The 18,338-nt window shown below is 40.0% G+C and overlaps 2 protein-coding genes across 3 annotated transcripts in view; both read right to left on the bottom strand.

Annotated features, from left to right (window-relative positions):
* s100z (S100 calcium binding protein Z) overlaps positions 1–921 on the bottom strand; it is a 13,097-nt gene extending 12,176 nt beyond the window's left edge. Inside the window, exon 1 of the mRNA XM_012829997.2 lies at positions 762–921. Within this exon, the coding sequence (XP_012685451.1) occupies positions 762–902 (141 nt within the window). The 5' untranslated portion in view covers positions 903–921. The remainder of the gene's footprint in view (positions 1–761) is intronic.
* A 4,241-nt stretch (positions 922–5,162) lies between these two features.
* The window catches only part of aggf1 (angiogenic factor with G patch and FHA domains 1), a 42,849-nt gene continuing 29,673 nt past the window's right edge, over positions 5,163–18,338 (bottom strand). For both annotated transcript variants that reach the window (XM_012830037.3, XM_031578488.2), the window contains 7 exons: positions 16,677–16,728; positions 12,637–12,738; positions 11,766–11,931; positions 8,661–8,737; positions 7,252–7,379; positions 7,011–7,110; positions 5,163–5,778 (listed from right to left, as the gene is read on the bottom strand). In XM_012830037.3, coding sequence (XP_012685491.1) covers positions 5,554–5,778; positions 7,011–7,110; positions 7,252–7,379; positions 8,661–8,737; positions 11,766–11,931; positions 12,637–12,738; positions 16,677–16,728 — 850 coding nt within the window. In that variant the 3' untranslated portion in view covers positions 5,163–5,553. The remainder of the gene's footprint in view (positions 5,779–7,010; positions 7,111–7,251; positions 7,380–8,660; positions 8,738–11,765; positions 11,932–12,636; positions 12,739–16,676; positions 16,729–18,338) is intronic.

An 18,338-nucleotide genomic window follows, 5' to 3' on the forward strand; every position in this document is an offset into this window, starting at 1 on the left:
AAAGCCAAACCTCGACCCCTTGGCCAATTACAGACCGATACCTAACGTCCCTTCCAGTCACAAATAGCTGAATAAGCAATAATAAGGAACTTTGTTCTTTTTTTACAAAGTAATAACATCCAAGAAGTGTCATCAAATCAAATATTATAATAATAATAATAATAATAATAATAATTTATTTGATTTGTAATGCACTCTTCATTCAAAAGAATCTCAGAGTGTCATATTAGCATTAGCTTCTCGGCAATAACAATTTCAGGAACATACAATGAAGATTTAGCTTTAGTTACTCCTATGTCTGTATTTTAAATGTTAATAGACAGATTAATTTATATAATGAACATGTATGAAAACTAACATGAATTTAACAGACTTCTTCCATATAGATTATAATAATAATAATAATAATAAAGAAAATAACGCTAAAACTCACACACACATATACATAATGTAGGGATTGTAGCATTCAGAATATATCCTGGTGACTTCGTATTGAAACAGTTAATTCACTGGTTATTTAATAAAATAAATCCTATTAACCATGTACACATTTTAACCACCTGTTCTAACCTGTGTCATTATTCAGTAATAAACAAGGCATTGGGATCTGTAAAGCATCTTGAGATATTAACGGAATTAAAAATATAAATTAAATTAGAGACCTTTGGATTCAAAAATAGTTTGGCAAACTGTCAGTCTAACAGTCTATCTTGATGATACAATGGTATTTGTGGTTAAACACAACAGCAGAGGTGACTTACCCTTAAGAAATCAGTGAGTTCGCTGTTTAACAGCTCTTTAAGTTCCCCCTTGTTCAGTTTAAATTTGTCACCCTCATTTCCAGAGTAAGTGTGGAAGACGGTTATAAGAGCGTCCATGGCACCCTCCAGCTTGCTCGGCATAGTGAGAAGCTCAATTCAAGGAAGCAGATATACTGAGGCACAAGTCAACAGCAAGATTTGTTGCATTAATTTTCTTACTGACCAAATGTTAAATGTTCTCAAAACTTCAGAAAGGGTATTTTTTCACATTTCTGATCTATACAATGCTAAGAGTAGTGTCTCTGCTGAGACATGAAATGTGTTCTTCAGTGAGAGTAAAGGACAGCAAATAGGTCTTACCTGGTGTGGAGCGTGGAGATGTGTAAGGAAAAAGCCTCTCCACACAAGAGTTGTTTATAAGCAGAGCTATGATAGGAGCAAACCTTGCATCTCTCTGTAGTTTTAATTAATTTCCCCAGTGAGATTGCCATGGTAACATTATAGATATAGAAACCTGTGATGGAAAACAGATGGCTGTAATGTTAGGACAGAGCGCACATATGCGAATGCCCTGATTCCAAATGATAACTGTTTTACTCAAAGAAAAGGCCTCTTCAGAGCTTTTAAATGTGGTGCTTAGATGTGAAGCTGTTTATGTGAAAACAGCAGACTGGCTGAAAGAGGCAGAGGTAGCACCAACCGGTAGTAAAGATCTACATCTTGACTAAGATCTCAACAAGCTGATTAGGGACCTCCTAGGCGCCGCTATGCACCTGCTCATAATATTCATTCACTCCCAGAACACCTAAAAATAGAAGTGTTCTGCACACATCTGGGAATGGATTTGGCTTATACTGTATGTCCATAGTGTTGGTTGACTGTTCATTCATCATTAACTCTTTTTCCTTTAACCTTCATATCCTTCACATTGGAGAGATAAAGAAGAGACCAGGTGTTTTTCTGTGGTCCCCCATGGCCCTTCTACACCCAGGGGGTTTCCTGTGCATGTCAACCATTTTAGACATTTTCCCTGTGTCTTCGCTCTTGGCTGATGTTTTAAATGTCTGCCTTGAAAGGATAAGACAGAAATAATTTCCTTTATTTTGGTTAGTTTTATAAAGAACAAGAAGATGTCTCAGTATCTTTGCTAAAAAAGGATAGCTTAACCCCCAGTGGCCAAAGCATGAAAGAGAAACAGAGTGGATGGTTACTTTGATTTTCATGTTATTCAAAGCACTTGTCATATGTTCCCGTATCGTGTGCATATAGCCTCAGTGCTCCTCAGACATTCATCTAAACCATACTATGACCCTGAATTTCATAGAATTGAAATCAAATAAAATCTCATAAAATCATTAACCATTAACTTTGAGTCATTAAACTACTAAAAGGGATGAAACACTGTTAGAGCCTGTGCCTGTGCCTGTGCCTGTGTCTGTCTGTCTGTGTGTCTGTGCCTGTGTCTGTGCCTGTGTGTCTGTGTGCATGTCTGTGCCTGTGCCTGTGTCTGTGTCTGTGTCTGTGCCTGTGTGTCTGTCTGTGCCTGTGTCTGTGTGTCTGTGTGTCTGTGTGTCTGTGTGTCTGTGTCCTGAGCCCTGAGCCCTGAGAAGAAAGCTAGGCGAGACAGAGATGATCAGTAGGCAGACACAGAGTGCAGGGCTGGGCTGTGTTCAGATATCAAACAGTAGTATTGTCTCCTTAGATTATTTCTTACTTACGTGTTGATTCTCATGTATGTGTTAGTAACTTGCCTCAGGAATTGCAATAACCTCTCTAACCCCCTCTGCTTCAAGTCTAAAGTATGAATAAACATTCAAATACAATAAAACTAATTTATGCATGTACATACATATATACATACATTTTCTCAATATTTCACAATTTAGCTTATGAACAAAGCGAAATGTAATTTTCCCTTGTCCTATTTAAGAAAGTGTTTAAATCATGAAATACTTTCAAATTAAAATACTTTCAAATATCATTTTTTTTTACAATGGGCCCTTTTAACCTCTGAAAATGACAGTATACACCAATCAAGTCACAACATTGCCATCACTGTACAACACTATTCACACCTTGAAAATAACACAGTCTATAAATGTAACCATGAAATTACATCCACTCTGCAAAATATGAACCAACTGTAAGATCACCACACTAAATGTTTATAACCGTTTCATTCTATTTATACAACTTTATATGAACGTATTCTATTTATGAATGAATCAACTTAAATGATGACCTTACACCCCAAAGGGTTACATCCTCCCCCTTCTAACTGTCTGCATGTCCTCATTCTTGGTCTAAGATCTCGTTTTCCCCATTTACACACAAATGTCAGAGAGAGACAACTATAAGGTGTTCTATGGTTATTGATTGATTCCTCTATGTTCTATATATACCCCCCCCCCCATCCCCCACTTCCTATCTCCACCTGGCCGACCTCAAGCAGATGGGTCCCCCCTTATGTGCCGTGGTTCTGCTTAAGGTTCCTTCCTGACTAACAGGCAGTTTTTTCTTGCCCCTGTTGCCATTGTGCTTGCACTAAGGGGGTCCAGGCTCTGGGCTCTGTAAAGCGCCTTGAGACAATTGTATTGTTATGGCGCTATATAGATCGAATCGAATTGAATTGAATTGAATTGAAAAGTGGTTAGCGCAAAAGAATGTGTGCTGCTCAGTGCAGCCGACCACAGAGCAGTTGGAGTGCCGAGTTCACTTCGGTGCTAGCTAGTGTATCCAATACTTGCAAGAACACAAAGGCACAGGATCGGGTGACATGGGGGCGGTCCCTACTTGGCTTTGTGGTGATCTAATTCTACTGAGCACCCCTTGGGATGTCACAGTGGGGAGATGATCTGAAGGGCTCGCTGAATCACATCTTTTCTGACATAGACAAAACCCAAAACAAACTGACTGGGTTGGTAGGCACGCTAGATACCCAACTCTATGTGTAGAAGAACAAAAAAAAAAAATGATACAATTTTCATATGTCCCCTTTAACTCAAAGTAAACAATGCGCTCACACTCAGAATACAACACCACGTCTGGTGTCATAGCAGTCACAACAACACACTGTGGAACTTGAAGTCGTCAGTTAGATACATGTATTTCTTTAAAGCCATTACGTTATTACACAGGTTGAACCCCTGTGAGTTTAAAAGTAAGTGTGCAGTGTAACTGCTACTAAGCCTTTACACTTCGAATTTTATCTGACACTTCTGGTTTCAGACAAATTTTAAAAAGGCAGTTTCTCATTTTATTTTCATGTACATTTATTTTATGATGCACAAAACGAGAACAAAGTAAATAACTTGTTTTGTGTTTTTCATTTTTAGTTATTTAATTGACAATCAAATAAGTGTTCCTTCCTTTCTTTTTCATTTACATTTTTGAAATGAAACTTCAAAAAACTAGAAAGTACACAGACCACAATGGCATGTTGACCTCGGAACAGAAAACGGTATCATTGCTGAATTGCTTCAAGTCAGCCTTACATTATTGCACAATATCCTTGGGTTCCCTTTTCACTTGATAACATATCAAAACTTTTCCATGACTTTTCAAGGACACTTAAAGAAATTCACATGACCTTTCACAACCTACAAGTACAAAAAATTGTGTACTTTTGTCCACAGGTTGGGCCTAATAATTGAATAAAAACCTTTTACGAAATATCCATGGAAGAGTCCAATGAGAGTATACAACATAAATACTTTCATTAGACCAATATATGTGAAAATCTAATTTCATGACTTTATCAAAGCTTTCAGTCAATTTCTTGACTTTACCAGGCCTGAAAAATTGGATTTTCAACTTCTGTGACTTTTCCAGGATTTCCATGACTGTGGGAACCATGAAGTCCTTATAAATTTGCACAAGACTAAATATTTTGAATCGATACAGTCATGAGGGCCCTCATGGTGCTGACCCAACACAGGTGGCATGTCCGGCTTATGGATGTTTTTGTTGCAACTGCAAACCCAGGATCAACTTTGTCAACCTTTTCAGTTTCTCATGCATTTCACACACCACTGATTCAAATAAAATAGGAAGTCTTTATATTTTGAAGAAAATCAAATCTTTCTTAACACGTTTGATACAATTACTGACACCCCTCCAATTTAATGCTGTCTGTGTCTCCTGTTCCCCAAGATCACTGATGTACACAACTGATACACATCACATAGGACACAAGACCTTCCTTGAAGCACGCCTTCAAATCCTTGAAATTCCATGTGCTTTGGGTGGACTCAGCTGATGGACTTCCCTTCCTTTAGCTCATCTCAAACATTTTCTATTAGGTTTTATTTGACTGTGTGCAAATGTCAATAGCTTATTTTTGAGGTGAGTTAACAAATTCTGTGGAGATATTCTAAGGTTTCAAACAAACACTGAACTGTATACATATGAAATACCTCAAAGGTAGATTTTGATTTATTGGGACGGTTTGTTGGACTTCAAACAAGAAATGGCTATCAAGATTAGGAATGAGAAGGGAGAGGTTTTACTCCAGTACAATTTAACATCAGAATTTGTACTTTCATGTCAGTAAACAACAGTACAACCTTTCCCTAGAGTTAAAAAAAGATGTGAATTGATTGCTGCATACAGATATCTTTAATGAATGAAAGGATCAAAGAGCCACATCACCATATGGATCAATATAAAAGTAGTCCTGCGGTATCGCATGAAAAGACTCCATACGGCAATAACAGTTCCAACTGGCTAATTCAATTATGAATTTCATTAATTTAACCTAAACATACAGGAAAAGTAAAACTATATGCTGCAGTCAGTCTGTGGACTCCCCTTTTACCCAAGCTTTTAACCTGCTTTTAACTGCGCTAGAAGGCAGAGGAGGAGTCTCAGAAGGAGGAGTCTGACAGGTCTCAATAAAGCGCTCCTGGGCTTTCCTCCACTTCTCCTGGGTCTTGGTGGTTGCCATGGTTCCATGATCCATGGGCATGAACATTCTGGAGCCAAGTCCAGACTGAGCCTTGCGGACCTGTAGTTGGATCTAAAGGCACAACAGAAAGAAAAACTGGATATGAGAGACACCAGAACATAATGACCATCAAAAACACAGACACCCAACTACCTAGAAAATATGCATCCATAAATAACTTCAGTGGCCTGAAACTAATATTAAGTTCCAAGGATGTGCACAGACATCTTGAGTAGCTTTAACCAAAACAGCAACCACCCACACCACCTCCGGCCATCCAAGGTCAAACACAGTCACTGGAACTCCTCACGGTTAACTAAGCCTGGGTGTAGTTAACATTATAAAGGTACATGTTCGCTAGTTAACTAAGCCTGCGTGTAGTTAACATTATAAAGGTACATGTTAGCTAGTTAACTAAGCCTGCGTGTAGTCAACATAATAAAGGTACATGTTAGCTAATTGGCTTTTTAGCTAGGCTAACTAAGATAAGGGTTAATATAGCAACACTGCAACATAATGCAAACATAACAGGACCTTTTTATTCAGACCATTACATCCAAAGACTTTAGAATAGTAACCAAGACAGAGCAACTCAATTCATGTGTATGGTGCAAAAGTGGGACAGGTCCAGTCTCATAAGTGAGAGTGGGAATGCTAAAGTGAAGTTACCTGTGAACAAACCTCTATTGGTCTGTACCAGGTCCTAATGCTGTTTTGTATTTCTGTGTTTCTCACATGATTTCATGTAGTCTAATTCCTACGGTCCATCATATTCCATTCTCCATCTTAAACTGTCATTGTTTTCACCTAACATGATCTGTTTAAGTGACCAAACCCTTTAGTTGCAAGAGGGGGGAGCTACTGATACTGCTGGGAGGGAGATCTGGAGATAAAACTGACCCTGGAACTATTCAGAGTTTTGTTCAGAAAAAGGAGGGATGATGTGGGACGCTTTCATTTCATTTTGAAATGGTCAGATGTATGCATGTTGTGGCCACAGCTGTGCCTAGGAATCAAGGTTCAAATCTAAATGCATCATTGACAGAGAACAAAGCTACAGCCTCGTAGACGTTAATATATGGAGATAGAGGACTGACATAATAAGATTAATATATGGACCAACCTCCATTACTCTTGATTTTCAAATGACCAAGCAGAACTTTGCATGGCGCCTGCGCCTATCCTTATTTACAGATGAAAGCTTTTGCAAGGGCTTGTTTGAACAAAATACTGACTACCTACAAACCAATGATACTGTGTTTTTTTTTCTTCAAATTCCTAAAAGCCAGGGTTCTTTTACTCACAGGATCTTTCATTCCAGCACCATCCTTTCCCAGTCCGTCCCCTCTTTTCCATCCCATCTTCTCCAACATTTTCCTCCCTTTGTTGACCTCGCTGATCTCACTGCAAGAAGAGTAGGGAGCAACAAGTCACGGACAATTTATAATGACAGCTAACTGTGTTCAGTGTATAACAACTGAACAGGTAATGGAAGTAAAAAGATATACCAGAAACACCCATAAGCTGTGTGTCAAAGGTACTCACACATGCAAAGAGGAAGGAGAATCATCCCTGTGGAAGGTCCCCTCACTGCCAACCACCTTCCTCCTGGTCTTGGCACGGTCCTTATACAAGGGGTTGCTGAGGGCCTTTACCTCCTCAAAGTCACTGCTCTGCTTCCAACACAGAGAGGATACAACAGCTCACAGACAACATCACTTACAGGGACAGCTACACAGTGCATGATTGTGTTAGGTGAAATGCTAAATGTTTTTGATTTGTGACCAGGGGTTAATAAAAACCTTTTAAAGAATTAGCCCGAAAAGCCTGACTCCTAGACCAAAAAAAAATATTTACAGGACTCCCCTTCCCTTCTGCCACACGACCCGCCACCCTTCTATCTCTACCAGGCCGGCCACAAGCAGATGGGTCCCCCCTTATGCTTGTTCTGCTTAAGGTTTCTTCCTAATGTTTCTTGCCCAGGCACTGGGCTTTGTAAAGCACCTTGAGACCATCTTGTTGTTTTGGTACTGTGCTGTTAGCCTACTGTGCTATTAGCCTACTGTGCTATTGCCTACATTTACATTTAGTCATTTAGCAGACGCTTTTATCCAAAGCGACTTACATATGTGCGACTTACAATGTATACACATTTTACATTTACACTGATGGCACACTGCACATCAGGAGCAATTAGGGGTTCAGTGTCTTGCTCAAGGACGCTTCGACAGGGAATCGAACTAGCAAACTTCTACCACTGTACCACTGTCGCCCCTGCCTACTTTACCACATGAATGCCATCACTAAGTTGATTTAATCTTTTGCTAAACATGCATCAGCACATAAAACGTATCACCCAAGTCATCTAAAGCTTAGCTCAGAGATCACACCCAAATCATCTAAAGCTTAGCAGAGAACACCCCTGGAATGTGCTGGAGTGTCCCAGACTTCAATCCAATGCCAGTATGTAAACCAAAGAGGATTGATGAGCTGAGACCAAGAGATCAAGACAGAGGTCAGAATCTTGTGGGTACTTACCAACAACATTTAGAGCAGTTTAACAATTCTAGAGACTGCCTGACAGAATACTGTCTTTAGGGGGTTGAATCATTTGGCTTTATTTTATTTTTGACAAATGTAAACTGATCGCAAACTCAGCTTTTTAAGGTGTTAGTTGATACATTTTAATTACATTTGTAATGAGGGCTAAAGGGATTGCATCATTTTGAGCGCAGCTGTATATATTTCACTATTTGCATGCATTTGCTTGAGGCTACAGTGCTATGTTGTAATCCTCACTGCATCAAACCACAGTCTGAGGGCAAGGTATTTTAGCTTGGCCATCTCATGCGGAAGGCCCTCTGTTTAAGCCATCCTGTCCAGCCTTGCTTCATTCATGGTTTTGATAATATAATTGACCCAGAATATACCCACTACAAAGACCAGAAACTGACCTTGAGACCGTATTTGACCTTCATCTGTTTTAGCTCTCTCTGCCTCACCAACTCTTTGTCTTCTCCCACGACATGACCTGGAGAAAGATGTTATCATATATCAACATCAAACCTGAATGTCCTAAATACTACATTTGAGACGGAACAAATGAATATGACTTAACCCTCTGTAGTGGAGGGGGCAGATCTCATCCTAATTCTGTACAGTTGTTGCAAAGTCACATGTATTTTCTTTACATTCATTTCACGTTCATCTACATTGCATGGAAGCAAGTAATGGAAATGTCTGTATGTACGGTCATGTTTTCTGAAATCAACTGCAAAATAAACGTAGTTATGGACTTATGGACGTAGTTATGGCTAGAATATGTAAAGAAACATAAGTTAAATATCTAAGGTCTTGAGTACAAAAGAACAACAAAGTTGTTGTGCTACCAATGGGAAGTGAATGTTATGGCATCAAAGGTGGGAGGGGTGACGACCTTTCCACAATGAATGCACAGAAGGAGGATTACACACATTTGCTTAAAAGGAGTCATTGTATGCCCATTTTACCACAAGTTGATATGGTTCCTTGGAGTCTTGTCTCATTGTGTCTGTTACATACTTTGGTCAAAATAGCACAAGGATAATTTCAAACGGCACCCTTTCTACCCTGTCTAAAACAGCACCGCTCAGGGTGACGCTTTTGTGTCCGTTCCTTTAAATGTTAATGAGCCAGCGAACCCCTCCCCTCGCCGCCCCTCCTCCACGTGTTCTCACCCAAGTACTGTTTGGAGCTACCATAGAAACGGTTGGGCGTGCACTGTTATGTCAGAGTCACGTGCCCCGAACAAGAAGAGGCTCCCGTTCAACTTTGAGAATTTGGCTTCAACAGGACGTTTCAGAATGGTTAGTTAACTTAATGTCACTTCGACAATTCTTTTTGTATGTTTGTACATTGGCTAAGCCGCTAAGGTCATACAGTCTTGCTGGCTGTGTCGAGGACAACCCAATGCTAGTTACTGTTTGTGAAAAGTTAGGTTTCTGGTGTTATACAAGTAAATACAAGTAACGCAAATGTCATGAAAACTCCACGAGTCACGAGTAAAACTCCAGTTGTTAGATCACAGCCAGCAATACTATCTGACATCAGTAATGGACCAAGCAGGGGGTGTAGCCAGGTCAACTCGTAGTAATGTACAGTACCAGTCAAAAGTTTGGACACACCTTGTGTTTTCTTTACTTTTATTATTTTCTACATGGTAGATTAATACTGAAGACATTTAAACTATGAAAGAACACATATGGAATGATGTACTAAACAAAAAAAGTGTTATCAACCATGTAGAAAATAATAAAAGTAAAGAAAAAAACGTCTCCAAAAATGAGAAGGTGTGTCCAAACTTTTGACTGGTACTGTATGTTTACCTCCATTTATTACAGTGTTTAAACATTGTTTTTTAATTAAATCATTGCATTAAGTGACCTGTGTCTTTAACAGTAACACAACATTCCAATACACTACACCTGCAATGTTGTCACTTTTTAAATCTCTTTCCTGATACAGGTGTATTTGTGCCGAGTGTGAAAAAATGCCTACAGAGCCAGAGAATGTCTGCTGCAGGGAGATACCACAGGCAGATTTAATTCTTTTTGAATGACATTGTAACTATGCCAGAAGACTACTGCAGCTTCAGAAGCAACCAGTGTGCATGGTTGATCATCCTGGCCCCGGCCCTGTGAGCTTGAATGGGTTCTCACTACAGAATGCATTCAACATCTATAGAGCAGAATATGGGCTTTTACGTCGAAGAGAAATAGAGCAGTAAGGCTTTTCTTTGGTGCATACGAGTTGTCAGTCATTTGTGTGATACAAATATGACCGAGGCAACAGTCATTTATTGTATTTTCTTCCTTGAGTCTTATTTTGCTTACTGCTCATCTTACATGTGACAGTTGTTAACAAGCACACACAACTGTTTCTCTAGACTTTTATTGTCAGAAAGATTGCCCTTTTGCACTTCCATGCCAAGCTTATGGAGCAGCTTGACTATGTTGACTTGACAATTATTTGATGCTCAAAAATATTGTGATATGGAAAACATTACTTTTGCAACATTACACGCAATTGCTGTAGCAAAAGCCAAATCATTTTATGTTTAAAAATGTATGTTTGTTTATGTGTAAACATTTTCATGTTATTCCAACATTACATTTGACCTTTACTTGAGCTTTGGTCATTTGGCATACACTTCTGTTAAATATGTCGTGTAATGCATGCAAATAGAATATCAAGGAGAACAAAAACATTGAAAGCATTGAAGTGCCATGAAAAAATATGCATTTAATTCGTTTAACCCTTTTTTCTTGGCTACCTGCTAAATTGCAAAGCTTGCCTCAGAATAGGAAAATTAGGTTAACTTGGTCGACATTTTATCATGTTTACAATTAACTTTCTCCTGTGTAACCTAGCCCTGAACACTAAAACTAATGATCAATTCGTGTGAATCGAACTGTAAATGAGTGGGTGAGTATTTGTGCCGTCCCACCAGTGCTGTGACTGCGAAACGTGCGGACCACATTGAACCTATTTTAGATTCTTTTAAACGTGCGTACCACATTTAACCTATTTTAGATTCTTTTAAACGTGCGGACCACATTTAACCTATCTTAGATTCTTTTAAACGTGTGAACCACATTTAACCTATTTTAGATTCTTTTAAACGTGCGGACCACATTTAACCTATTTTAGATTATTTTAAACGTGCGAACCACATTGAACCTATTTTAGATTATTTTAAACGTGTGAACCACATTGAACCTATTTTAGATTCTTTTAAACGTGCGTACCACATTGAACCTATTTTAGATTATTTTAAACGTGCATGGATTCATTGGAAGGTAGATGCTTTAGGGTTTCAGTCAATGGTATTTTCATGTTGGGATGATGAAGTAGCATTATGCTTTTAATTGAGATTCAAGTCATTGCTCCTGACTACAGAGGGTTAAATACAAATATCAATGGAACCACGAGGTAAATGGACAGGGTGAATGTTCATGTGATCCCTCTTCCTGAAACATTTGAAAAGTGAATGTGTCTACCAGTGTGTACGACGTGATTACCCGAGTTCTGTTCTTTGGGATGTCGACTGAGATGTGCAATGATCTGTCCAGGCTCACAGCCATCACAGGTGTCTGTTCCTGGGTGGATATGAAAGGAGAGGACAGTTTCTCCAATTTTGACTTCATCCCCGTGGCTGAGAGGACAAGGTTCACAGCGAACTTTGGGCTACCAGAGAACAGAAAGGCATTATGAGTAATACAACAACCACCTTACACTGATCTAGAATGATCTTTACAGCTTAATGTCTTAGTAAATAAAAACTGCTGCACCAAATGCTAAAAGGAGATAATATATGATTACTTGCCAAAACGATAAAAGACTTGTTAAAATGATTTTGTTGCCATTTTGTGACTTGTGTGAAAATTGTTCTTCACGTAAATAGTGTTGCGTAGCAACCTATTACTTGCTGACTTCAAATTACAATGAATTTTCAAATCAATGGATCTTTTTGCAACATTTTGAGGAGCCGTATAATAACTGTTGTATCTTCCTGTAGGCTATTAAAACATCAATGTCTAATCACCCAAATGTCATAATGTTGCATAGGTTCACAGGTCCAAGAACTCACAGCTAATTTGAGAGTTGATGATCTTGGCAAACCTTCTGCAGCTGCTAAGAACTGGTGTATTTCATGTATTAATTCAATGGAATAGAAATAATTGCAATCCATATGGAATACACTTGTCGCTGAATAGTTGAGGTCAAAAGACACAGGAACAATGAAATGGTTTAATTTATACTATTGAGGACTATATCAATTTGTGGAAGGATTGTGGACGACTGTTTTTTGTGGGAATATCATTTGGAGAAGATCATCAGAGAAGCATGTCATCACAAATGTCTTTATCAATTCAGTGAGCTGCATCTTACCTGAAAGATTCTATTGCCATTGACGACAGTGCCATTCTGACTCCCGAGATCAACCAGCATGTAACATTGTTGGTCAAGATCAAAGTATACCTCGGCATGTGACTGAAACAAGAAAAATTAGGAAGAATTTCCAAACATACCCTGGTCTTCAAAAGTTTGGAGTCATCCAGAAACGTTCAAAATTATTTCATTCAACATTGCAACATTAATTAATTAATCACACAAAATCTGCATGAAATCTCGTATCCCCCTCACTCCCTGGTGTCACTACATGCACAAGGCCAAATTTACAGCATAGGGATATAACTATAACAGGAAGAGCAAGGTTCGGGCTAGATGACAGTTGGGGAAAGAATGGGTTAAGGCTACACTGCTATTGAGGAGGCTGATCTTCTTCTTTTCGTTTCACTGAAGCGTGATAGTTATATGGCAATTTCCCATTTCTTTACACAGTCCTTTGCGTTTTTGTTGAATACTGCAAGGTCTTTTGGGCTGCAAGGGGTTAGGTAGTAGAGGGCAGACAAGGCAGTGCTCCATTGTATGGTCTGCTTGTCCACATTCACAGGTGGTTGGGCCAGTCTTGTAGCCCCATCTGAACCAGAGCATCTTTGGATCGTCCCGTTCTTGTTCTAAGGCGGTTGAGTGTTTCCCATTGAGCCCATGATGCTTCTTGGCCAGGGGGGGTAGGTTTTCAGTGGGGGGGGTATTCCCATGTCAGTTGGAGGTGGGTCATTCTCAAGTTTTTCCATCCAGAGTTGTAGTCTGGTTTCTTCCCGAGACTTTGTTAGGGGCTGGACCTGGCTGAGAAAACTTTTTCTTGACTTTTTAGCCGTTGGGCCGGAGGGTGACATCCAGGAGGCTGATGATGATACCCAGCTTTGTTCATGAGCAAGAAAAGGACTCGACACAAGCGGCAGGGGGCTTCTCACGCAACGCAAGAACAATGGAAGAACTGAGAGAGCAGAGAGGAGAAGAGGAAGAGAAGAGAAGAGAAGAAGAGAAGAGGAGAAGAGGAAGAGAAGAAGAGAAAAGAAGAGAAGAGAAGAGAAGAAGAGAAGGGTAGAGAAGAGAAGAGAAGAGAAGAAGACGAGAAGAGAAGAGAGAGAAGAGAGAGAAGAAGAGGAGAGGAGAAGAGAAGAGAGAGAACAATGGAAGAAGAGGAAGAGGATGAGGATGAACTGGCATAATGTTGAGAAGAGGAAGAGGATGAGGAAGAGGATGAGGAAGAGGGAGAGAGAGAGAGAGAGAGAGAGAGAGAGAGAGGGATGAAGAGATAGAGAGATGAAGATGATGAGGATGAGGAAGAGGGAGAGAGAGAGAGAGAGGGATGAAGAGATAGAGAGAGGAAGAGGATGAGGATGAGGAAGAGAAGAGGAAGAGGATAAACTGGCATAATGTTGAGAAGAGGAAGAGGAAGAGGAAGAGAGAGAGAGAGAGGGATGAAGAGATAGAGAGAGGAAGAGGATGAGGAAGAGGGAGAGAGGGATGAAGAGATAGAGAGAGGAAGAGGATGAGGATGAGGAAGAGGGAGAGAGAGCGAGAGAGGGATGAAGAGATAGAGAGAGGAAGAGGATGAGGAAGAGAAGAGGAAGAGGATGAACTGGCATAATGTTGAGAAGAGGAAGAGGAAGAGGATGAACTGGCATAATGTTGAGAAAAGGAAGAGGATGAGGAAGAGGATGAACTGGCATAATGTTGAGAAGAGGATGAGGAAGAGGATGAACTGGCATAATGGGAAGAGGACCAGCAGCAGGAGCAGCAGTAGGAGAAGTAGGTGCAGTAGGAGCAGTAGTAGGAGCAGCAGCAGTAAGAGCTAGTGTGTGTGTGAGGACGCAGCCTGGTGTAGGAGCAGCAGGAGAAGTAGTAGATGCAGTAGTAGGAGTAGCTGTAGTAGGTGCAGTAGGAGCAGCAACATTATGTGCAGCGGGAGGAGAAGGAGGAGCGTGAGAGGAAGAGGAAGAGGAAGAGGAAGAGGATGAACTGGCATAATGTTGAGAAGAGGAAGAGGATGAGGATGAGGAAGAGGATGAACTGGCATAATGTTGAGTAGAGGAAGAGGATGAACTGGAAAGATAGAGGGATGGAGAGATAGAGAGGGATGGAGAGATAGAGAGAGGGATGAAGAGAGAGAGATAGAGAGGGATGGAGAGATAGAGAGGGAGAGAGAGAGATAGAGAGGGATGGAGAGAGAGAGAGAGAGATAGAGAGAGGGATGAAGAGATAGAGAGGGATGGAGAGATAGAGAGAGGGATGAAGAGATAGAGAGAGGGATGGAGAGATATAGAGGGATGGAGAGATAGAGAGAGGGATGGAGAGCTAGAGAGGGATGGAGAGATAGAGAGAGGGATGGAGAGATAGAGAGGGATGGAGAGCTAGAGAGAGAGAGAGGGATAGAGAGGGATGGAGAGATAGAGAGATGTGGGCTTTAGATGCTAATGAGGGTACCGGCAAATGGGGTAAAGCGCAGGATAGGAGATTACTGGCAGATGTGTTATGTGCAGTAGTACTTATTGTGTTTGTGTGTTTTATGTTATGTGTAGTACTTATTGTGTTTGTATGTTTTTATGTTATGTGTAGTACTTATTGTGTTTGTATGTTTTTATGTTCACTGTATGCACCTACACACACCAGAACAAATTCCAGGTAGGTGTAAACCAACTTGGCAATAAATAAATACTGATTCTGATACTGATTCTGATGTCAGAAGGGAACTCAAAGTTCCACAGTGCATTGTTGGGACGACTTTAAAGACCAAATATGGTGTTGTATTCGGCTGTGGTGTTGAGTGCGAGAGCATCGTTTACTTTAGTGAGTTACCCATTCCCTTTGAAGATGTGATTGAGGAAGCTTTTGAAAAGAGTAGGAAGCTAAAAAGTATGTGGAGGTTGTAGTGGAAGCAAGGGAAGGAGGTTGGCAAGCACACAACACAAGAGCAGTGGACATACGATAGAGAGGTGTTAGAGGCTTTGGAGCTTAAATCAACCACATTGCTTCTGTTGGATTAGGGTTTTCAAGGATGGTCACTCAAAGGAGCCTTAAAAGGAGATGTCCGAGGCTGCTGAAAACTGGCCAGTGGTTATGGCTAAGACCCTTCCAAAATGCAGAAAAGCTAAGCCATGCCTCAAGACTTGACTACTGCAAATCTTTACTTTTCAAATGCACTAACAATTTACTAAAACACCTCCGACTTCATTCCAAATACACCCACTCACATACATTAAAAAAATATGAACATATTTCTCCTGTACTTGCCTACCCCTGCTGTACTAATTAGTTTGTGTGGTTATTAAAATATAGGCTATACATTATTGCATATAGGCTTTCTTAATGAAAAGTACAGTGATCAGAATTTGTGTGCAATACATAATTTGACTACAGTTTGTATCAACAGTGCTTTGGCATTGCCACACTTCTATGTTGAAGCAGAATAGTATGTTTTAGCTTTGTCAAATATGGTAGCCCAACTTCTCCATTGGTGAAAAATATGGCTATTAAAAACAATCATAAAATTGTGTGCTTTGCCTAGTAGCCTCCAGACACACTGAGGGTAGACACTCCTCATTTTAAGCTTCAACTAATCTGCTGGTGCAGTAAATATAAGCATCAGTATGACTAAACATGAATATTATCTATAAAAGCTAATTTAGTATACAGAGCAGCATGGGGAAATGCTAGCAAGAGCAATAGTTAAGACCCATACAACTTTCCTTTCGAGACTAAGTGTCCATGTTACTGTTTAGATCATGTCTTTGTAGAACATAAGTATGCTGAGCGGACACAAGAAAAGCACAAGATTGGTAGACACCCACTAGATCTCAGATGGAGAATTCTTGACAGAGTTGAATCTAGCTACAGAAAAGGAGTGTTAAATGGGGGTGTTAATAAAATGAAAGCAGATGACAAATGAATTATACCAACAGTTCAGCTACAATATACCATGTGAGCAGTAGGCATGACATATTTTTTTTAATGTTTTTCTAAAATCTCCATGAAGATAGCTAATAACATGCATGTGTCATGACCTAATAAGCATCACTTACTTTGCTCACTTCAACCTCTGGTATTCGGACGGCATGATCCAGGTCCTTCTCCCTGTATAAACACACACATTAAAACACTCAAAAGGTCAACGTTTACATTAATGTTACTCACTCCTGCTCCCCTGCAATGGAATACTGTTTCTGAGAATCCCTGTTATACAAAAATTAATACTATGTTCAATAATATTATGTTTCCGACTTCAAATCCAACATGACTTGATCCAAATTCATATGTGGTTCAAATTTGGATCTTCTACTAGAAACTGGTTATGGCTATTTTTTTATAAGGTTTCTCCCACGCCATTGACCTCCATTCGAGCACACAGCTATAACTGCACTTAAAGCAACTGTGAGCTGCTAAATCATCCTGCTGTCTTTTCACCATCACCTATCATTCTTTGGTGATCTTAAGACAATTAAGAAGAAAAATATGAACACAGATTCACCTCATTTCATGTTAATGGGCTGTATAGAGACCAGTTAGTAATCTCATGTAACACAGTTTCTGGGCAATATTTCGTCAACATATCAGGTCTGTTAAACTCAGGATCAAGGATCTACCCACTGACGTGAGTGTACCTCAACAACCAATTCATTAAGAATTCTCATTCTTTGGATGTTCCAGTGACCATAACAGACGGGACAAACGCTAGCACCCAAGTGCCAGCGCACCACTGGTTGTTTTTGCGCGTGTGTGTTTGTGTGTGTGTGTGTGTTGTTTGTGTATCCCTCAGACTGTCAACGCAGTGTTCTACTGTTCTGAGGCGTCTGGGGGAGAACATTTGCCACAAAAGACCTGAACTGTGGCGCGCTGGCATTTGGGTGCTCCATAATAACAATGGGCCTCATTCTCAAATGTTTTCTTAAGTGTCTTCTTTAATATCTTCTTCCAAACTTCGAAAGACCAACGTAAGAAAAGAGCTCCGCCGGATTCATGAACGCCTGGAAATGGGTTCTTACACAGCCGAAGTGTTCTCAGCTCTGCTCCCCCGAATGAGGATTCTTAAATTGAACACGCGTTCTCGTACACCTCGATTTGCATACACACACGCCCCACCAGCTCTTTATAAGGGCACGCAACCGTGGTGACGTCTGCAGTCAGAAACGACAAATCCACGCGAAAGCAACACAATCGACAGTCATGTCAAAGCGGAAAGCAAACGCCGGTGGTGCAAAGGTCAGTAAACACAGACCTAACTTCACCGGTGCAGAGGTGGAGGTACTGTCGCAGAATGTAGATGTGTATATTCTATTCCACTATGACTATATCCACGCGATTGAGTTTAGTGCTTATTTATTTATTAACTTACATTTGCAGTGTTCATGTAGTGCTTTTATTTAATTAAGGCAGTGATGTATAAAGTACCCAAAAGCCATACTTGAGTAAAAGTAAAGATACCTTACTGGAAAATGACTCAAGTAAAAGTAACCTTTTAGAAAACTACTTGAGTAAAAGTCCTAAAGTATCTGATCTTTACTGTACTAGCTCATTCCAATATATTAAGTGGTAGGAGTCATACTATTTGTAATCCATAACATAACTTGATTTCTCAGGTAACACAACCTTGATTGTCGGAACAAGGGCAACGCTTTGGCACAAGAGTGACAAGTAAGCAGTGCAAAGGGATACACATTGGCCCTCATTCTCGAACATTTTCTGAA

This window comes from Clupea harengus, chromosome 12, assembly GCF_900700415.2.
Source record: "Clupea harengus chromosome 12, Ch_v2.0.2, whole genome shotgun sequence".
Classification (NCBI taxonomy): domain Eukaryota; kingdom Metazoa; phylum Chordata; class Actinopteri; order Clupeiformes; family Clupeidae; genus Clupea; species Clupea harengus.